The sequence below is a fragment of the Mustela erminea genome, chromosome 21 (genome assembly GCF_009829155.1).
Source record: "Mustela erminea isolate mMusErm1 chromosome 21, mMusErm1.Pri, whole genome shotgun sequence".
Lineage (NCBI taxonomy): Eukaryota > Metazoa > Chordata > Mammalia > Carnivora > Mustelidae > Mustela > Mustela erminea.
In genome coordinates, this window is record NC_045634.1 from 38748646 (window position 1) to 38771242 (window position 22597).

Consider the following 22597-nt stretch of genomic DNA (forward strand, 5'->3'; position numbering starts at 1 on the left):
CGTGGGTGCTGAGCAGGCTACGGAAAGCGGCTTCCACGCCCCTGGGCCGCTGAAGGACGCAGGCACCTGGTAGCTCCTGAGGGGGGTGGGGGAGCCTGGGGGGGCGGGACAGTCCGTAGCAGGGTTTTAGGGTGGAGTCATTCCTAGGGAGGGAAGCTGACGGACGTGCGTCGACGCAGGAGTCAGCCTAGAAACTCTTTCCAGCTGGCGCCTCACTGCCCAGACGAACCACTGACGGTCCAAAAGAAAAAGTGGCTTTAAATACCAGGTGTGTATTTTGTCTTGAATCTTTGGAACCAGCAACACACTCTAAGGGGTCTTTCAGAGGAAACACTTTCCGAGTAACGGAGAGCTCAGGCTGGCCCCTGCGAGGGGGCAGGCGGGAGGGACCTCTCGGCCAGAACGCCACGTCCACGCCACGTCCACGCCACGTCCACGGCACACATGGGGCCCGCCCGGCATGCTGGGACCTCACTTTCATTGGCTAAAAGCAAGACAGTGGCAAATACTGACATGGAATCAAGGAAAGTCTTCAGAAAAATATGTCTTTAAAACACGTAATTCCGATGAGTGTGTGCACTGGTGACCCTGTGGACGGTAGGTTGCCAATATTCACCCGAGCCTTCTAATTCTGTAAATCCTCCATCTCAGAAATTCTACCATGAAATGTCTGCCTTGAGGAAATGATCAGAGGTCATCGGAATACTTACCTGCGTGTCTTACAATAGAAGACAGAGTCCCCAAATCACGACACGTCTACACAGTGCGTTACTACTGAAACCATTAACGTTATTTTGTTGAAGTTTATTCAGTAGTTTGGAAAGAGGTTCCTGACACACTAATAGTGTTTTTAATTGGCCCTTTCATACTCACTTAATAGAAAATAACAAAGATTGGCGAGGACTAGAGAACCGGAACCCCGGTGTGCCGCTGGAGGGGACATGAACTGGAGCAGGCGGTGTGTGCACCGTCCGGGCCGAACATGGAGCTGCCCCACGGCCCAGGACCTACTTCCAGGTGGGGATTCACGTGGAAGCGTTAAAAACAGGCAATCAAGCAGGTGCTTGTGCGCCCATGCAAATGTGCGACCACCTACGTGACCTTGCAAACACTGCTATTAAAAAAGCCTTGGGGGGCGCCTGAGTGGCTCAGTTGGTTAGGCCACTGCCTTCGGCTCGGGTCATGATCCCGGAGTCCTGGGATCAAGTCCCATATCGAGCTTCCTCTGCTCTGCAGGGAGCCTGTTTCTCCCTCTCCCCCTGCTTGTGCTCTCTTTCTCTGTCAAATAAGTAAATAAAATCTTTAAAAAAAAAAAAAAAAAAGCCTTGGGGCACCTGGGTGGCTCATTGGGTTGAGCCTCTGCCTTCGGTCATGATCTCAGGGTCCTGGGATTGAGCCCCGCGTCGGGCTTTCTGCTCGGCAGGGAGCCTGCTTCCCTTCCAATCTCTCTGCCTGCCTCTCTACCTACTTGGGATCTCTATCTGTCAAATAAATACATAAAATCTTAAAAAAAAAAAAGCCTTATGACCTCTGACCCCATGGGCCTGAACCCCGGGCTCCCCCATGCAGGGAGAAAGGATTCCTGTTTAATGTGCTCAGGAAGGAAAGTGAGTGGCAAAGAGCATTTGCTCCCGTCAGGGGCCATGCCCTGATGGCTTTGGACAATGACTCGTGTCCACCATGGCAGGATCACATGCAGGAGTCTCGCTGCCCTAAACCCTCTGTGTTGCACCTGCTCCTCTCCCCCACCACCCCTGCTGCCTCCCCACCGCTGGGCAGACGGCTTCACGGGATGCTGCGGGATGTGTCCCCAAAGCCAAAGCCCGTGGGTCATCCGCATCTGTCCCCGCCCGTCCCTGGGCTGTTCCTCGCTGCCGCGTCTGCCGTCAATGACATTATACAGTCCTGGCTTCCTCCCACCCATCTGGCTGCTACTTTCCGCCGTTTCCTCTCGAGAACTGATTTGTGTCTCCCAAAACCAAATGCTGAAGGCCAAAGCCCCAGTACTTCGAACACGACTCATGTGGAGGTCCGAGGTCCCTACGGCGGTCCCTGGTGCCACAGGACTAGGGTCGTCATAAGGAGAAGGGATCGCGACACAGACACACACAGAAGGACGACACAGGAGGATACAGGGAGAGAAAGGAGGGAGGCTCTGAGGAACCTGCCTTGCCCACCCTGGACCCTGGGCCTCCTGCCTCCAGGCTCTAAGAGACGACATCCGTGGTCCTGTCCGCAGGAAGTGGCATGGCTGCCCAGGCAGGCTCCTCCTTGATGGACCCCTCCTTCTGCCCCCACAACGAGTGCTCCAGAGTAACCAACACGCTCCCCATGGAAGGCCAGGCCTGCCCACAGCCTTGGTCTTCATCGGCACAAAATCCACCGTCCACGCCGGACCTCCTGCTGGAGCTCTGGAGTCACGTCCAAGGAGCTCCGCTTGGACTCCGGGAGCCCCTCCAGCTCAGCCATTCCTCGGTCTCCATCCCTGCACACTCTCCCTGGGGTGAGAGGTCCCCAGCAGGAACCTCAGGATCCCCCCAGGCCCCGGGCCACTGCAGGGCCATGAACCAACCCACGGAGGAGTCCCTTTGCTTTGGACTCTCCTCTTCCCGACTTCGGCAACATTCCTGATGTGTCCCAGGGCACCACCCAGGGTCCTGCCCACAGCTCTCCAGGCAGAGGAGCCGGGCCCTGACTCAGACCCCGTGCCAGGCTGGCCCTCTGGTCAACGCCCTGACAAGACAACAACCTTGACAGCAAGCACAGCACCAGGGGTACAGTCTGACCCGCGACCGCCCTCCTCCCACAACTGAGCCCCCCGCCTCAGTCTAGCAGCAAACTGCACCGCTGGGGCCAGTGCACTTCCAAGGAAACGAGAGTTCACACTGGATCTCTCAGGTCAACAAGGTCTTAGCGTCTTCCCAAACTGCAACAAAGGCTCAGTCACTACAGGCTACAATGTTACATTTCCCACCGGGACTTAGAGTCCTGGGCGGAGACAGGGAGGGAGACACTGCCTGCCTCCCGCCCGGGCCGGCCACCCTCTGCTCCTGTAACGCCCCGGTCTACGCAGCTGACACAGAGCCTGGGCTCAGGATGGGCTGGCTCGGGTCGCTCACCCCTCAGGGGAACGGGGGCTCCAGGGCTCAGGGACACATAGATGCCCCTCCTAGGTCGTCCCCTCTTCGAGCATACTGCCCTCAAGGGCTGCTGAAAACCCACAAACAGGTCTGAAAGCCATGCCATGGAGGAACTAAGACATTGAGTGGAAAAAACAAGAGAATATTCATTTTTAAGCTCAGAGATAAAGGCGACACATTTTGTCCCTGGGGCCAGTAAGACCACATCTATTATAACACAAAAAAAGCTTGATCCAAGATAAGATGTTCTTCTCATTTCGAAAGAAGGCTATTTGTGCTCTATTTCTTACTATCATTAGAAAAAAAAGGGCTTTGCAAAGCAGCAGGCGCAAACAGCTCCCCCAACAAGGGGCCATTCACGGCCACCGTCCTTGTCGGCCTCCTCCTGGCTCCGGACATCCCTGGGGTGGTGGCTGCGTGTGCACAGCGGTGTCCCCAGAACAATGCCACCATCACAGGCCACCGCCCCTCCACCCTTCGCGCACAGCTTCTGTTCTCTGTGTCCTGTTGGAGCCCGACCTGTCATCAGCAGGTGCCTGCCACCCGGCTGTGGGTGAGGCCACGTTCCTCTGGCAACGGGACAACGGAGGGGTCCTCCTTCCCTACCATAGTGGGGGGTGGGATTGCTAGGAGTTCTGGGAAGGCATCAGGAGACCACGATGCCTCCTGCCAAGAGGCAAGACCATAAACTCAAGGCCCCGAGTGCCACAGCCAGCACAGGAGAAGGGACAGGCTCTGGCCCCACATGGGTTCCTCCCAGACTCTGGCTCACTGCCCTTCGGGTCCTACAGCCTCCCGGCATGCTGGGGACATGCACATCTGTCCGGGCACAGGTCAAGGGAAGTCCCGGGGATGGGAGCCCAGAGCAGACCAGCCCTGCGAGCTGGGAGTGACAGCACCAGACCCTCCGCTGCCATGCTGTGGTCTCTGTGGTCTGGCCACGGCCCAGGACAGGGCCTCTCCCTCGCCAACCTCACATACAGGGCAGCCAGACAGAAGAGGTCCCTGCTCTCCCTGAGCGAGCCGAGCGCAAAAGGAGGCAGACCTGGAACCCATCCTGCTGCTCCACTAGCGGACGCCTGGGGTGGCGAGAGCCTACCTGTGCTCCCTCGGTTAGGAGGTCCGCCTGTCCTCACCCCCACGTGGGTCTGCAATGGCTCGGGAGGAGTTGGACCTCACAGGACTCCGGGCAGGCGCTTGCCCTGAGGGGGTGCCCAGGGCCCAGCAGGAGGCTCAGACACGGCACCCCAAGGTAAGGGAGGAGCACTGGGCAGGCAGGGGCTCAGAGTTCCACCTCCTCGGGACGTGTGGCCAGACCCTCCCCTTCTCCCCGAGGGCCCGCAACGTCGGAAGGGGCCCTGCAAGACGACGGTTACCTTCAGGAGCAGGGGCGGGTGGCTCGGGCTGGTCCATGGCGCAGCTGGGAAACGTCAGTCCTTGGACCCCTGCGGGAGTAAAGACACCACGGTCACCACAGGTGCAGGGCTGACGTCAGCCCCAGTCATGTTGCTCACTGAGGGGCCACTCCCGAAGGACGGCCACTCGCCCCCGAAATCACGCCTTTGAGCGCGCAGAGTCCCCGGGGGCCTGATCTCCCCAGGGTCACGGCCAGGAGTTCCCTCCACACCGGGCTTGCTGGCGGACCCCTCCCAGCCCGGCACGAGGGTCGGGAGAAAGGAGTCCAGGGCAGACGGCTGCCCCTTCTCTTCCTTCAGCTTTGGCTTCGAGTCAACAACTCGCTGCCCAGGATCACGGACCAGGCTGACCATCCCCTAAGCCTTCAGTGGTTAAGCTCTGGGGTCTAGGCCAGGTCTCTGCACACCCAGCTTTATTCTTTTTCTTCTTCTTTGCACTTGGTTCCCCGATGTGCTTTCGAAAGAGAACAAAGTCTGAGAATATGAAACCAGCCACACTGTGAGGATGTCCGTGCCCGGCTCCCGAGGGGCGTCCTGCTGCCCGCTCCCTGGTCCGCAGGGACTACAGCACCGGACACCTGCCCGGCTCCTACGGCCAACGCCCGGGCTCTGAGGCGGCCAGGATGGCACCAAGGCGAGTGCGGCGGTGACCACGCCCCAGCCCACACCTGCCCGCAGCGGGGCAAGCCGTGGGTCCCTTGCCAACACAGCAGCGGTGCCCACCATGCCGGCTCTCAGCCTGGGCGGCACAAGGGAAGCTGGTGAGGGCCCCGATGGGGGCATGGCCCACCCTGCCCGCACGGCCGCCCCCTGCGCTGTGCTTCAGGCTTGTCACCGGCTTCGTCCCGTCTCTCCTCCAGGACATGGGCTCCCGTGCCGGTTCCAAGTGAAGGAACGGAGGTGTGGAGGGCTCCTGGGAACCGACCCCGGGGGAGACTCAGGAACACGGACGTCCATGCTGGGGCTGCACCCCTGCCCTCCTACAGGCCACCGGGAGCACAGGGACAGCAGCAGGGGTGGCCTCGGCTGCTGCAGGGGTGAAACATCTGAACACAGAGGGCCCGGCACGCGGGGGCACTGGGCAGGTGGCAGCGGGCACTGGTCGAGTCACACTGCGCTCCGTCATCTGTCCCACCATGCCCACCCCCGGCCCTCTCCAAGGATTCGATACAACATATATCCCTCGGGGGCCCACACAGCCCACGGCAGAGTTCACCCTCCTGGCCAGAAACCATCGCTCGGTTCCCAAAGCAGAGAGACGCACGCAGACTGTGGCAGTTACGGGAGGAAATAATGCAGGTGGAAGCGCATCTCCCTGAGAAGTGGCAGCCTCGGGCTGCGGTGACCTGGTCCACAGGGAGAGGGACAGAGGCACGGCGACCCTGATACCGAACTCCACACCCACCACCCCACGTCAGCCAGCAAATATTCAACCAACGTCCACTGCATTCCAGGCACCGAGCGTGGTGTCCGCAGGGGTCACGGCCTGTGATGCAGCATGGACGCCGGACGGACATCTCTCCTGGGCAGCGGGTGGCGGGAGGGACAGGGCGCATGTCTGCAAGGATCACGCGGCCCTCGGAGCCGCATGGAGGGGAGTGCCTTCTCCTGCCACGTCATCTCCCAAGGAAGTGAGTCCCAAAGTCTCCCAGGCTTCTGCGTCCCACAGGTGAGCTTGCAAAGGGAAGAGGACCCAGCCAGCAGCGACACGTTGCACTGCACACGAGCACGTCCAAGATGCCAGGGTTCCCACTGATGCTGGTCCCACAAGAAAATGCCGGGCCGGTCCTCACCCTGGATCCGGCCCCGCCCGGCCGGTGCGCCTAGACCCCACAGGCACCGCGGGGAACAGGAAAGACGCGACATATCCGCAGGAAGAGGGGACAATGGACTCCACAGTCGCGAGAGGAAGTGAGGAAGAAGGGAACGTATTTTTAGCCGCCCAAGAGGGGAGGACCGGGTGTGCAGCTACTCAGCGCTGTCGCCTCAGACGGGGTGTGGGCGCCCGGCATTTTCGGAGCTGCGTGGAGAACAGCCCCAAACAACAGCACCCCGGGCCGCCGGAGGGGTCCTCGGGCTTTCGGGCAACTCACAGCTTTCTCGTGGGTCTGAGCTCAGCACGGTGCCGCTGGTGCGCGACGCCAGCGGGGGGCACCGCCACTGAAGACATCCTTCCCGTCGGGGAGGGGACAAAGGGTGGCGTTTCTGCCCCAGGCTCTTCAGCAGGAGCTGGGACACACCAGCCGCCACCGCCATGTGGCTCTTCCTGTCTGAACACTGGTCACTCGTCCTCAACACTTTTCTTTCAAACCACAGAGCACAAATCTAACACCAGCTGTCCCTGAAACACCTGAGAACAGAGGCCAGCGGAGCGCCCCGTTCCCCACTGGACACGGACAAGACAGGACAGACGCCACTGGGGTTTGCTGCTCCAACGGCCACCTGCGCCAATGTGCCCCGCTCGCGGGGCCCCTGCGGGTGCGTGACCTGCTCCAGCTGCGGCGCGGGGACTGGAAGCCAGCCTCTGGTGCCATGATCTGTGTTCTAGACACCGGTGAACGCCCAGCAGCTCGCAGCATGCTCTGTGACACCGCTGTCCCCGCAGCAGCGTCCGTGGGAAGCCATGTTCCTGAGAAGAACCCACAAACACACGCTTCTGCCCCGGATTTCCGAGGCCAGCGTGCACTCAACCCTGACAGCCTGCTCGGCACCCGGGAGGTGTCCTGCCCCTCTAGGCCCTTGAGGTCACACCGAAAACCCTGCTTCCCCTGCAGTCATGCAGGGGCCAAAGCCGCATCTCTGAGCCGTCTCCTGGTGGCACCTGGCACGTGGTATTCTCCCTGGGGACCCTCAGCGCTTGCAGACGGTGTTCTGGGGACCGAGCTGGACCACAGCCGGCTCTGTCCAAGACTGACCTCGGCCAGAGCACGGAGCCTCGCCGACACAACGCGGTCCTCCGACAGACGGCAACAGGACATAATTCCAGTCTGGGCTGTGCGACTGCGGTCACTTTCCAATTTAAGCATCTTAATGAAAGACTGCATTGTGCACCCATATCGCGGTTTTAAACAAAAAGATGACGTGTTCAGTCAGAGCAGGAGCCCAGAGGCTGAGCCCCGTGGGACCATTTCACAGGACTTGTCTGCAGGTGGTGTGGCTCCGCGTCACAAGATGGTCTCTGAGGCCGGGGCAGCCCCCAGATACCCCACGTCACTGTGCCTGCTTTTTCCCCGAACCTTGGCTCCCACGGCATTTCTTGGCATCTCATACCCTGTGTGGGACGGGCAAGCGAGCACCCAGGGCACGTGAGCGGCAGGACGCCGAGGCTCAGGAGACAGACGCTTCTCACAGCCTGTGACCAGAGCAGCGCTCGGCATTCGGGGTTCTGAGGACAGCGGGACACTCCCAACCAGGGTCCCTTCCACAGAGAAGCAGCAGAGAGAACACGCGGCAGGGGACAGGGGGACACCCGGCTCCCCAGACCTCCCCCAGCTGGACAGGGCTCTGCAGCTCCTGCCTCTGTGTCCTCAGCCATGCAACCCCCCTGCGGGGGTCCAGCTACAGGGCTGCCGGGGGTGGGGGGGGGGACTGTGTCCCTGAGGCTGGAGCAGTGCCCCCAAGGGAACAGGCTCACTCACCGCCCGGCCTGAGCACACATCCTCTTGTGCACTGTGGGCACTGACGGTGGGGCGGGGGGGGGGCTCCCTTACATCCAGTTCACCGGTCTCCCCAGTCTGGGTCACGGAGAGATGGGCTGCAGGTGGCTGAGCCTGTGCCCAGACCCACCAGAGCCCACCACCATCGCCAGAGCAAGGACCCACCTCGGCCTGTCCGAGTCACAGAGCACCCAGCGTCCCAACCAGAGGGGCTGGCTCGGAGCACCGGCATGGAAACTGCCTGGACAGGAGCCTCGCGTCCTCCTGCCTAAGAGGAGAGGACCCCAAGGACAGAACCCGGGGACGAGGGGACAGGGAGCTGGGCGCTGAGCAGTGTGCGCCAGGAAACCCCAAGGGCCCGCGGCAGGTGCCCTCCCTCTGGGACTGCCTGTGGACAGACGTCACATCCGTAAGGCTCCGCGCCCACAGAGCCCGGGCAGGGCGAGGATGAGCACACAGGGTCTCACGCGCACGTCTTGCCGGAACGGCACCCGCTAAGTTTAAATTCCACAGCAGACCTAACGCGCCAACCTCCCGCACAGAAAGACAGACAGAAACCTCCTGCACAGAAAAACACAGAAAACAACCGTGTTCACAGTTACGGTGACGCACAAGGGAGAGGGAAAGACGGAGAAGCTTCCCACGCGCTTGCAGGGAGCTCAGCTGGCCGGGACTCCTGGGCTTTACCAGGGAGGCTGCGTCGAGGGTTAGGATTAGGTGAGGGTTGGGGTTGGGGTCAGGGTCAGGGTGAGGGTCAGGACAGCTACGCGGGGCTGTCCGGTGTCCGCGTCCTTCCGACCGTAAGCGACGCGCTCGTGTCAGACGGACGCCAGCCCCAGGTGTCTTCCTTTACTCACTGGCCCCAGAAGACAGAAAACTAAAAGAGAAGCAAATTTATTCTGTGTCAACGGTATTAGAAAACCTACGGCCGCCAGCAGCTAAGCGGCTCTTTTCCAAACAGCCCAGGGACCAGGGTAGGAAGGTGAGGCCCCTGAGGTCGCATCCTCCACCCCAGGCTGGGCCGGGGCCCCCTGTCTGCTGTGCTCAGCTCTCCGCCTCCCTCAAAGCCTTGGCCCTGGGTTGCCTGTGCCCTGCGCGCCCCTCCCCCCACACTCCGACCCGAGGACACAGAATCCTGGGGTGTCCTGGGATGGAAGAGAGTGACCGAGCGGTGACCGGTGGCTGGAGGGGCGAGCAGGGACAGCCCAGGCGGGACAGTGGTCTGACTGAAAGTCGCAAGAGAAGGAGCCTCGGCTGCCAAGAGAGAGAAGCCTCCCTGTCCGCTGCTCTGCGCTGCGGCCCTCGCCAGCCCAGAGTCAGGACGCGGCACCGCGGCTTCTCGAGAGAGCGAGAGAACTCCGGGGCGGTCCCTCCCCCTCCCTGGCGCCTACCCCACAGGGCCGGCTGGGGCTCGGGATGGGGCCACTGCACAAGGCCTCTCCAGCCGGGGCTCCGTGTCGGGGCTCCGTGTCCAGGCTGCGGGCGGCTGCAGAATGCACATGACCTTCGAGGGATGCCCCCAAGCTCTGACGAAGGACTAACCCCTGAGCCATACCCTGCGCGTTTGTGGAGCTGAAACAGCACCTAGTTGTGGACTTAGGGCTGCTAACGAGGCACGAAAGCCAGAGGTGGTTCACTTGAAACCGTGAAGGAGGGAGAAGGGGGGAGAAGGGGGAGGGGAGAGAGGGAGGGGAGGGGCCGGGCAGGGAGGGGAAGGGGGCCGGGGGAGGGGCCGGGGCAGCTGCAGGTGCTCCTGGCTTGGTCCTCACGTGGGGAGGCCCCTGACCCTGCGGACCTGTCCCCTCCTCCTGTCCTCACCTCCGCTTGGGGCATACTGCCTCCTCCCCCTCCTCCTCACCCCTCCTGGCCTCTTCTTCCGTCTCTTAAGTACCCAAACTACAGAACTGGGATGTGGGCTGGGCCGGGGCTGCCCCCCCCCCCCCCCCCCCCGCAAGGGCTCTGCCAGGATCCGCAGCCTCTGGGGAGGGGGGGACCAGACGAGACTCACAGACGGCAAGTGCTTCGCGACCACACAGCACATCCCGGGGAAAGCTCCTGAGACGCCCGCCCACACGGTGACCCCAGCAACAGGGCTCAGCCAGGTCAGAACCTCCAATCCTTTTCCAAACCTCCCAATCACCTGGACAAAATTTCAACTGCTTCAAGTGACCGCAGCTTACTGGGGAGTAAGTTAACTCTGTCTTTAACAGATAATGTTGCCCAGAAAGGTTTTCATTAAGTGTCCTGCTCACAAAACAAAACAACAGAACGTTCCTCCTGGAGGGCAGAAAGCCTCCCCTTGCCTCGGCTCAAGTGACGCCGCCCACCGGTCCCTGCCCCCAGGCAGCCGGCCAGCAAGCGCCCCTATCTCTGACTAGTGCTGGGGCTGGTCCCCTTCCGCAGCCTGCTCGGGCCACCCTGTCACTCCCCACACCCGCTGGGCCCCATCCAAAGATGGGGACGGAACACCCCAGGAAAGGGTCAGCTCAGGACGCGACCCCCAGTGAAATCGCTAGTCACTCCGCTAAGACCACGGGCACAGAGATCTCCTGCAGAACGTGAATTCCAAGTTTAAATGCCACCCTCGCAGTCAAGGACACCAGGCCTCAGAATGGAAGTCTCTGGGGAGGCTCCGGGGCCAGAGTCCATGCCCCTGGTTGCCCACGGTGGGCGGGGAGGGGGGGCTCCACATGGGGAGGGGCTGCCCTGAGCTCGCATTCCCACAGTGAGGGTGCCGTGCCAGGAAGTGTACTGAGGGGCTCCCACAGAGAAGGGGCACCGTGCCGAAGTGCTACTGCATCAGTCAGACCCAGAATAAGCACCGTCACCCCAGAGCACAGTGAGCCGCTCCTCAAACACCAAGGGCCAGCAGTTCTGCCGGCGGTGGGGAGGCCCAGCCCTACCTGCTTCCTCCCCGCAAGACGCGACTCCCAACCCCACTCTGGGGGTGCTGGGGCTGCCGCCCACACCCAACGGCCACTGGGGCCACACCGTGGACCCCAGGAAGAAGAAGAAGAGCAGAGTGTCCAGATGGCACAGTCACTGCCCACGCAGCAGGCCTTTGGCAGGGACGCAGACACAGAGCCAGCTAAGACTCCATGAGGCGAGAAGGAGCCCAGAGCAGGGAAGGGGGGGCTTCCCGGAGGAAGACTGAGAGGAGGAAGGCCCCAGGGCGGAAGGAGAGGCGGCTCACCGGCCATGGGGACCTGCAGCCCCCGCCAGGGCAGGGCCTCATCCTGGGCTCAGAGGGGACCCACAGAGGCATCTGATCAGGTGACTGATGAGGCTGGAGCACCGGGGAGGACTGCCAATCAGACGGAGGCAACACTCAGGAGGCCACAGGGCAAGAGTGGAGGCTCATGACCATGAAGATGCTGATAACTGGGAGACTCGGAACTCCGTGACCAGCAGCCCTCCAGAGTGGTGGGCATCTTCTCCTGGAGCCCCACCGAGTCTTCGAGTAGAGTTCGCATGACAGATGTCCAGACAGAAAATAAGGAACATTGGCCTTCAATGGTACATTAGACAAGACGGACTTAACACAGAACAATTCACTCCCAAAGCAGAATATACATTTTTCTCAAGTGCACACGCATGTTCTCTAGGAGAAAGCACAGCTTAGGCAACAAAACAAGTCTCAACAAATCTAAGGAGACTGAAATCGTATCAAGAACCTCCTCCAAACACAAGAGTATGCAACCAGAACTCAACCCCAAGAAAATGGGAAAAGACACAAGTATGCGAGATTAAACGATATCCTACTGAGACACCAGTGAGAGAAAGAAGAATCCAAAGAAAATCGAGAAAAAAAACCTTGAGACAAATGAATATGGAAACATTAACACCCAGAAAACCTATGGGATGCAAGAAAAGCAGTTCTAAGAGGGAAGTCTGTAGCAATAAATACCTATATTAAGAAACAATGGGACGCCTGGGTGGCTCAGTGGGTTGAGCCTCTGCCTTCGGCTCAGGTCATGATCCCAGCGTCCTGGGATCGAGTCCCACATTGGGCTCCTTGCTCAGCGGGGAGCCTACTTCTCCCTCTGACTCTGCCTGCCATTCTGTCTGCCTGTGCTCGCTCTCTCCCTCTCTCTCTCTGATAAATAAATAAAATCTTAAAAAAAAAAAAAAGAAACAAGAAAAATCTCCAATGAACAACCTAATTTTATACCTCAAGGAACTAGAAAATGAAGAACAAACTAAGCCCAAAGTTAGCAGAAGAAAGGAAATAACGAAGATCAGGGTGGAGGAAATAAAGACGAAAAGATGGTAGAAAACCTCAGTGATATGAAGAGCTGTTTTTCTGAAAAGATAAAACTCGCAAACCTTTCACTAGACCTACTAAGAAAAAAAGAGAGAGGACTCAAAGAAAACCAAAATGACAAGAGGAACCATTCAAACGACACCACAGAAACACGAAGCATCATGAGACAGTAACGTGAACTATTATAAGCAAACAAATGGTCCAAACTAGAGTCCTTACAAACAACCTACAAAGACAGAATCACAAAGAAACAAAAAGTCTGAATAGACCAATTACTAGTAAGGAGATGGAATCAATCATCAAAAACCTGCCCAAAAAACAAATATCCAAGGCCAGACAGCTTCACTGATGAGCTCTACCAAAGGTTAAAGTTAGAATGCCAATCCTTCCCAAACTCTTCAAGAAAAACAAAGAATGGGAAACACTTCTAAATGCATTTTAGCAGGCCAGCATTACCCTGCCTGCTACAGTACAATGAAGGAAAATTACAGGCCAACAGCCTTGATAAAGCTGTAAAACCCTCATCCAAAGTGTGCCAAACCAAACCCAGCATGACGAGAAAAAGATCAAACACCATGATCAAGTGGGATTCATTCCAGGGATGCAAGGATGGCTCGACATCCGCAAAGCAATCAATGAGACACGATACTCACAAAAATGATAAAATCTTATGATTGTTACAATCAGTGCAGACAAATGTTGACAAAATTCAACATCCATTTATTTAAAAAAAAACAAACTCTCAACAAGTGGGTCTAGAGGGAACATCCTCCAACATAATAAGGTGTCCATGTGGTAAGCCTGCAGCTCACATGCCCTTCAATGAAAAGCTGAGAGCTTCCCCCGTAAGAAGAGGAACAAGACAAGGATGTCCTCTCACCACGTCTATTCAATACAGTACTGGAAGCCCTCCCTCAGCAATTAGGCAAGAAAAGAAAAAAAAAGCATCTAAATTGGTAAGGAAGAAGAAAATCATCATTGTTTGTAGACAACATGACACTACCTATAGAAAACCCTAAAGACTCCACCAAGAAATGGCTAAAACTAATTCAGTACAGTTGCAGGACACAAAATCAATATGTGAAAATCAGTTGCATTTCCATACATAATAACAAATCATCAGAAAAATTAAGAAAACAATCCCACTTATAACCACATCAAAAAAAAAAAAAATCTAAGAATAATTTCACCAAGGAGGTTTAAAACCTATACAATGAAATCTCTAAGACACTGATGAAGTAAATTGAAAGAGACACAAATTAAAAAAAAAAAAAAAAGATATTCCATGTTCATGGATTGGAAGACTATTGTTAAAATGTCCATGTGACCCAGAGCTATCTACAGATTGAATCCAATTCCTATTAAAATTCCAGTGGTGTTTTTCACAACAATGAAACAATCCTAAAATTGGTAAAGAACCACAAACACCCCAAATAGCCAAAGCGACCTCGAGCAAGAACAAAGCTGGAGGCATCACACTTCCTGACGCCAAACTACGTGGCAAAGCTCCAGGAATCAGTAAAATGGTCTGGGAGCAGCATAAAAGCAGACACACAGCACAGAAGGGAGAGCTCAGAAATAAATCCACGCATGTTCACCTAATTTACAGCCAAGGAACCCAGAGTGCACACTGGACAGTGTCTTCAGCAAATGGAGCCGGGAAAACTCAACAGACACGTGCAGTGTGTAAGAATGAAACTGAGCGTTATATCACGACATACACAAAACTTAACTTGAAATAGATTAGAGACGTTTACATATGGCCTGAAACTATAAACACCTAGAAGACAATAAACGCCTAGAAGAAAACACAGTAAGCTCCCGGACACCAGTGTTGGTGATGACTTTTTGAATCTGACATCAAAAGCACATTTAAACAAATAAATAAATAAAGACTACTTAAAACTAAATGCTTCCACACAGCAAAAGAAACCATCATCAAAATATAAAGGTAACCTAACAAATGGGAGAAAATATTTGTACATCATGTATCTCATAAAGGGTTAAATGCAAAGTATATAAACAATTCATACAACAGTAGCCAAAAAACCACCTAACTAAACAATGGGCAGAGGATCTGAACAGCTTTCCAAAGAAAACCTTCCGGTGCCCAAAAGGTATGTGAAAAGATGCTCAACATCACTGACCATCAGGGAAATGGAAATCAAAACCACAACGCGATACTGTCTCCCACCTGTCCAAATGGCTAGTATCAAAAAGATGAGAGACCATAAGTGCTGGCGAGGATGCGGAGAGAGGGGAAGCCTCCCGCACTGCTCATGGGAAGGCAAGCGGGTGCGGCCACTCTGGAAAACAGTGTGGTCCTCAAAAAACGAAAACTAGAACTACCATATGATTCAGCAACCCCCTTCTGGATATTTACCCTAAAAGAACAAAAATAAGACCTTGAAAGGGTATGTGCACCCCCACGTCCACTGCAGCCTTATCCCAACAGCCACCATGTGGACAGCCATCACATGGTGTCCACTGATGGCTGAACAGAAAGAAAATATAGCGTCTGACACGGGCAGGGGGTGCTCTTCTGCCGTCGAGAGAAATCCTGCCGTTTGCAACAACGTGGATCGCCCTGACGGCAAACTGAAATAAGAAAGACAAATCCCATGTGATCTCATTTTACGTGGAATAAAAATGAGCTCATAAGTACAAAGAACAGATCAGCGGTTGCCAGGGGTGGAGACTGGGCAAAATGAGCGAAGGGTGTGAGAGATCCAAAATTCCATAAGTCACGGAACGCTCTGCGCAGCACAGGACGGAGCTAACCCTGCAGGATGGGGTACAGGTTCCCCAGCAAGCCAAAAGTGCCGTGTTCCTATGAAATCTTTCACAACAGAAATGGTGTAAACTGAAGAAGGAATGACCTTTCATTCATGTAGGAAAATGAGTGAGCATGTCAGACCCCCAAATTACTTCTCTCTGGCTCTTAGGCCTCAGGACACAACATCCTACCGGATGCCCAAAATACACGGAGATAAAGGCCAGCGGATGCTCACAGACACAGTTCGAAGCGCTGGTGGCCAGATGCGGAGAGCAGAGCCCAGGAAGGAGCTGGTTGGGGCGCATGCCGCCCGTAGGGGTTCCCTACAAAACAGATGCTGAATGTGATGCCCACTTTTTGACTTTTTCATAAGAGGGAAATCCTCTTCAGGTTTCTTCCTGCTACTGGAAGTTGGTAATAACATAGATCTTTGGAAAACACCAGGTGTGTGGAGTGGCGGAGAATTGTAAATGAAAGCTGCTGAGGAGATAGAAGTTCAGAGTCCCCAGACACAAACATCAGCAGGTCCACTGCGAAAGGCGCCTTCCTCAGCAGGTGGCAGCCGGACTACCTCCCTCCCCCAGAAACCTCCTGCTTCACCTTGCTCAGGACAACCCACAAGAGCTCAGACTTACCTCAACTCCTCCTTTCTCACATTCCCAATAACGAACCCACCAGCAAGCTCTGTGAGCTCCATCTTCAACAGGTGCCCAGAATAGCACTAACCCCTCCTTCCAAGGCCGCCCGTCTGGTCCACCCTGGAGCCCATCTCTGCCTGAGTTCCTGGAAAAGCTTCATCATTGACCTCCCTTGCCCATCCTCAACCCTGTGTCATCTGAACTCAATACTGTAGCCAGGATGGCCCAGTGAAACAGGGTCCCACGGGGTCACAGCTCTGTAATGGCTTTCTGTCACACTATTATCACCTCCCTGAGGTCATGTTCTAAGCTGTCTCCTGTGACCACAGGACCTTCTTGCTGCTCCTGCCCCAAGGCCTTTGCACATGCTCTCCCTTCCGATAGAAGGCTCTTGGTGTGATCTCACTCACCTTCTTTCAAACTTCACTCAAGCATCACCTTGCCAGGGAAGACCCACCTGGCCCCTACGTGACTCGCAAGCACCGCCGCCGTCCCCACCTCAGCACCCAGCCCTGTCTCCTGCTTTCCATTTCCAGACCAGTTATCACAGTCACCAGACCATCTCAGCGAGGGGGAAGTGGAGGCCAGTCGGATGGTTTCGCCGCACACTCCCTCCAGTTTCCTAGAGCAGAGCCCTGGAGGAAGAGGTGACCAGAGCTCTTACACAGTCGGGGTGCCTGGGACAATGGGTCCACCTATGGCACCCTGAAGACCATCAGGGAAATGAGCCATAAGACGAATCCACTTGGGGTGCCTGGGGACTCAGTAAAGCTGCTGCCTTCGGCTCAGGTCATGATCCCAGGGTTCTGGGACTGAGTTCCGCATCGGGCTCCTCGGTAGGGAGCCTGCTTCTCTCTACACCTCTGCCTGCCTGCTTGTGTGCTCTCTCTCTCTGATAAATAAATAAATAAATAAATAAAATCTTTAAAAAAAAAAAAGAAAGAGGAATCAGCTTGCACAGGAAACCTGGAGCCAGACACCTTCCTCGACTCCAGGGGAGCACACACCGCCTCCCCTTGTGGGATGAGCTCATCTGAGAGAGCTGAGCAGAGAAGCATCCCAGGGTCCAAATCTCCCTCTGGCCCAGGTCCTGGGAAACAGGCCTCTCTCCTCGCTGCCCCAGCCGCCGGTGACAGGCGTCCGGCGCCCCCCGTGCCGGGGCAGAGCGGTGCTCCCGGCCTCTTTCCTGGGACACCGACACAAACCAGGGTTTGCTGCAGTGTTCAGGGAGGAGCCTGAAGCAGCAGCAGCCGCCACCCCGCTTCGGTTTCAGTCTGGCCCGTGGGGCTCCTTGCGGAACTAGAGCTCCGAGGAGACCGCTGTGCCCTGTGGCCTTGGAACCTAACAGCAGGAGCTGAGATTTCAGTTCCAAATGAACACTGGCCTCTTCCACGCAGCACAGCAAAGCGGAGAGAGAATTTCTCAGGGGTGTGGCTCTGGAAGAAGACCTTCTGCCGGCGGAATTCACAGAACCCACGCGGATGACATTTGGCAGCAGCTCCGCCCTGGGAGCAGGCGGGGCACGCAGGGCATGGTCCACGCCACCGTGGGCTGCTTCCCACCCCCGGCCGAGCTGCCGGCTTGAGAACCAAACAGGAAGCAACTTTCTTACCACTTGTGCAGCAAGAGGACGGGGCAGGCGGGAGCCCAGGCCCTGTCCTTGGGAGGGAGCGAGCACCAGCCCACAACCTCGCGGCTGTCTGATCCGGCAACCCGGCCAGGCTCGGACCTGCTCACACGGGGAGTAAAAAGACACAGTGAATTCTTTCTACCCCAGCTCAAGGCTTCTCGCGGAGAAACAAACTCCGGCCTCAGAAATGTGCTCATCAATAGCTCTGGAACTCCCTGGGTTGTGTCTACACTGGCCCACACAGGGGTCCCGTCCAGACCGCTCAGCCAATGCCCTAGGGTTTCAAGCCACTCTCAAGCTGCCCTTAGAAAGGCAGGACCTGGTCAGATGAGGCAGACCAGTGGGGGGACTCTGTGTGCGGGAAACTCGGACCACATCCTCCCTGAACACCAACGCTTCCGAGTCCAGGCTTCCAACCTCTGCTCACTGGGCAGAGCGCAAATCAGCGTGAACACGGCTCTTCCGTTCACTCGTCTCCTGTCCCTTGCCATCAGCTCAGGGCCCACTCCATTCTCCCTCGAGAGAAGTGAGGAAGAGCAGATGACAGAGCACTCTGCGCGCACAGCTCCCTTCTATCCAGACAGAGGGCCTCGGCCTTCCTCATCCGGGCAGCCCCAGGCTGCCCAGACCGACGAAAGAAACACAAGTTCGCTTCTCACGTCTATATATGACTTTGCAGTTTTACATTTGGTATTTCTATCTCAAAGCAAATGTCCATATTTCTTTCTTAAAAATCATAATATCCATGCGTAAGGGTCTGGGTCTCCATAGCCAGACCACACAGCTCTGGTTCCGATGAGGATGGAGACAGACCCTCTTCGCAGGAAGCAAAGCCCAGACCCTCAGGGATCCTGCCACACCTCGCCGGCGAAGGGCTCCTTTGCTCCATGGAGCTGTGCCAGGGCAAAGGACGCAGGTGCCCTCCACGGTTCATTCTGTTTTCTTCATAAATTCCCCAGGTCAAGTCACAAGTGATTCACCGGGTCAAGATTTCAGAGCCCAAGATGGGCCCCCAGGTGCACACCGCCCCCACCTCTCCCCACCATGGGGCCTCGGATTTCCTTTGCGAGCAGAATGTGCCACTCCCGACGCCCAACAGCAAGCACACTCCCTCTCCAGCTCTCCCCCGCACACAGGCCACGGCACCCTGTTACAGCTCTGAGGCTGTTTTACGTTAAAAAACAATTTCTAATACTGGAAGAGGGTTCATGGAAGAGAAAAACATGAACACGCACAAAGGATTTTTAGTATTTCAAAAGATCAATTTCCTGTTAATTAAAATAGGAAATAAGGCACAGACTCCCCTTCCCCTAGCAGGTACAATTCATGGCGGTGACTTAGAGGAGAGCAGGAAATACAAGAGGAACAGAGGTTCTGATGGCCCATCATTTCCATCATCAAGGTTTTGAAACTTCACACACACGCAAAGAAAGACGCCCAAACCAGTGTCTCGGCCCGGCGACGCGGAGCGTCCGAACTGGAGGAACAGGGCCAGACAGAGAGCTCGCGTGTGGTGGCTGAGGCCGGTGGCACAGGAGAAGGGGCCCCCCTGGCTCTCCACCCGGGCCTCCCCTGCCCTTAGCCAGCAACCTGATCACAGCACTGACCTGTCACAACTGTCACAGGGTGGACACATGGCCACCCATGGAGCCAGCCCTGCCCACACCCTCCTGCAGAACACGCTCCGCTCTCCTGCGGGACCCCGGCAGCTCTCCGCAGACCTGGAACTGCCCTGTCTGCTGCAAAGCTCCAGGATTCCCTCCTGTGGTCAAAATTACACTGGTCCAAGGCTTTCAGGAAAAAGGGAGAAGGCGACCTCCTGAATGGTTATCACCTCCCTTCCTCATCTGTCATACTTCTCTGCACTCACCTTCCTACCTGGGCAGACTGTGAGCCCCAGATCAATGGAACACGAACGTGCTCCGATACCTGAGTCTTTCCCCGCAGCCTTCTGAGGACTCCCTGTGCAAAAAAACACTGTATCTCATGACGGGGTTTTAAAAGTATTATTTAAAGAATAATACAGCCCAACTCGCCTCGGTTTTAGTTGTTCTTCATTAGGCAGAAAGCTTCTGTGTAATAAGCCGTAGGTACTACGTCCCAGCAATTTCATAAGGAGTAAACAGAAGCTCTGTGGGATAACCTGATGCACCCAGGGCTGGGCAAGCAGTTCCAGAACTCACCCCAGGCTCCTCTCAAAGCCCCTTGAAATCACCAGCGTGCCTCTATCCAAAAGAATTCCCAAAGACTCTCCTTCTGACTACACCACAAAAGAAACTACAGAGAAAATATGGGACTTAGGAATGTCTCGGTGATACAGACAGTAAATTCAGGGAAAGTCAAGCTCAACTTTTAAAAGGTAGAAGGCTATCCTGAATCAGTTTGAATTTTTCCTCTGTCCTATTCTAACTCTTTTGATGGAAAGACTAACCAGTTAGGAAAGAGCATCTTAGACAAATGACAAGACACCATCAAAGTCTGTATCTAATGACAAAAAGACGTGATACACCGACCTAACGATGTTGGCCACTAAATCATATCCCTGAGCCAATCAAATGAATGCTGCCAGATTATGGAGCAAGTGATGTTTTAAAAACTACAAACAATAAATCTCATCTTTCTTCTCTAATAAGTTATTTCCTAGGAAACATGTTCAGATTACATTTTGTAAGCAACAAATGAGCAGAGAAAACCACGCTCCCTGCAACGTTAAGCCTGTGGGGAAACTAAGTAACCCTTCCATCTGCCGAGGGGAAACTAAGTAACTCTTACACCTGCGGGAAAACTAAGTAACCCTTGCACAGGGTCCAGAATGCAGCAGGCTACCCCAGTTTTACTCTGTGGCTCAACTAGAGCCAAAAGAAAAGCCCCATAGGTTTGGGGTTAATAAGAAGTTTTACCTCTAGCGAAAGTGAGTCATGGCCATGAATAGTACATGACATCAAATATATCTGCTGTTGTTTTCTGAACGTTGATGCCCTGGGACAAGCTGAATCATTTACTCAAGTGTTTATGTTCAGAACTTCGGGCCCCACAGAGAAGTGTGGCCACGCGGGAAGAAGTAGGCATCTGCCCACCAAGGCCGGCAAACCTGCTTCAGTTTCTGGGCGGAGGGGAAACACCTGTTTTGTAAGCAGCGCTTGCCTTCATCCTAAAGCAGCCAATGACTTTGTCTTTGGAGGAAAAGGGAAATTACTCTTCCAAATAAACACCTCAACTCCTCATTTCTCCTGCAGGATCCTGACAGCCCACTACCATCAACCCTGGGGACACGGGGCAATGCTGAAGGTGGGGGCGGCCGCTCATGGGCTTCTTACTGCCACACCTGTGCGTGGCTGCGGGGATTGGGGGGAACAGCTGCTAAATTTGGGGGTGCTGCTCATGGTCTGCTCCCTGCACTGTCGTGCCAGGGGACAGGGAGCACCCCACTGACGTTGGGAGGCTGCCTGTGATCCTTTACCCGCACTGTCTGTACCCAAGGGTGCAGGGGACACACTTCGGGAGCTGGGGGACGGCACCGGCCCATTACCTGCGCTGGCTGCGCGTAGGGGAGCTAGGAGGACGCCCCACGAAAGCCGCGTGGCCGCTCAGGGCCCGTGACCTGCACTGCGCGCTGGGCAGAAGGCACAGGGCGCACCCGCTGGAGCTGGGGCTGCGCTGGGTCCGTTACCTGCACTGCTCCTGGGAACCAAGGGCCACCCCGCGCCGTCTGCGCGCGGACCCGCAGACCTCAGGCGGCGGGCAGCCCGGGACTCACAGCCCGGCCGGACTGCGCGAGCGCGCGAGCCTTCGGCAAAAGACAGGCTTTCAGAGGAAAACACTCATCCGCGGCCCCGCGACTAACTGGCCGGACGCTCCCTCCGAGGACCCCCGCCTCCCCGCGCCGGCCGCAGCCTCCGCGCCGCAACCTCGCCTGCCCCCGCCCCCAGGACCCCTGCCCCCTCCGGCCGACACTCACGCCCCCACCGGACCCCCGCTCCTGCCCTGGGCCCGCATCGTCCCCCCGGGATCCCCGCCTCCCGGCCCGACCTCGCCCCTCAAGAACCCCGGGCCGCCAGCCCGCACTCACCCTGCCGGGACCCCCGCCCGCCGTCCCTCCGAGCGCCCCTCACCCTGCCCCGCTTCTGCCGCCGGGGATGCGCCCCGGCCCCGCCCACAGGGAGGCAGCTCCACCCCCACGCCCTGATTGGCCGGATCCGACGGTGCCGGGAGCCCATTGGATAGCGCGCCTGCCCGTCCTCGGCCGCGCTCCACCCTCACGCCCGCGCATTCCTGCGGGGCCACGTGGCCGCCCGCGGCCCCTCCTAAGCCCAACGCCCGGCCTGGCTGCGCACGCGTGGGCGGGGGTGGGGTGGGGGCGCGACCCGGCCGGGGCAGGGCCCTCCAGACCGGCCCTTTCCCGCAGAGCCCGCCGGCTTGCACGCGTGGGCGGGATCGTGGACAGAACAGCCCCCCCAGACTCCTGGCCGTTCCTGCTGACCCTCGGGCTATGCACGCGTGGGTGTGGGCGTGGGCAGGACCCGCCACCCACTCACAACACCGGGTTCTTGCCGCGGACCCTGGGGCTGTGCACGGGTGGGTGGTGTCGGTAGGCAAGACCCCACCCCCACCCCCACAGGCACCCTTCCCCGCGGACCCCGGGGCTTGCACGCGTGCGTGAGGTCGTGGGTAGGACCCCCCAGACTCCTGGCCCTTCCTGTGACGCGCGGGCTTGCACGCCTGGGCGGGGTCGTGGGTGGGACCCGGGACCCCCCCAGCAGACACCCACCCTTCCCCCGCGGACCCCCTGGGGCTGCAGACTACCGGAGAGCACCTCCCCTTCCCTTGGGGAGCTCTTCCTGCCAGCAGGGGCGGTCCTGGCTCTGCAGAAAGTCAGCTGCTCCCAGGCCCGCCAAGGCTTGGGCGTTAGGATATGCAAGGATCTCACACATTTCCCAGGCAATTTTTTTTTTTTAAAGATTTACTTATTTACTTATTTGACAAGAGGTCATAGGTAGGCAAAGAAGCAGGCAGAGAGAGAGGGGGAAGCAGGACCCCGCCGAGCAGAGAGCCCAACTCTATCCCAGGACCCTGAGATC

At 56.9% G+C, this 22597-nt stretch overlaps 1 protein-coding gene across 6 annotated transcripts in view; it reads right to left on the bottom strand.

Annotated features, from left to right (window-relative positions):
• The window catches only part of ARHGEF10 (Rho guanine nucleotide exchange factor 10), an 87112-nt gene extending 65444 nt beyond the window's left edge, over positions 1–21668 (bottom strand). The window contains exons 1-3 of one of the 6 annotated variants that reach the window (XM_032329071.1): positions 21589–21607; positions 20420–20692; positions 4517–4585 (exon numbers count right to left, since the gene is read on the bottom strand). In XM_032329071.1, coding sequence (XP_032184962.1) covers positions 4517–4553 — 37 coding nt within the window. In that variant the 5' untranslated portion in view covers positions 4554–4585; positions 20420–20692; positions 21589–21607. Of the gene's footprint in view, positions 1–4516; positions 4586–4767; positions 4942–4962; positions 6332–20419; positions 20693–21588; positions 21608–21631 lie in introns of those variants that run through there. The other 5 variants (XM_032329070.1, XM_032329072.1, XM_032329068.1 and 2 more) reach the window with 5 other exon arrangements.
• Positions 21669–22597: the final 929 nt, after the last annotated feature.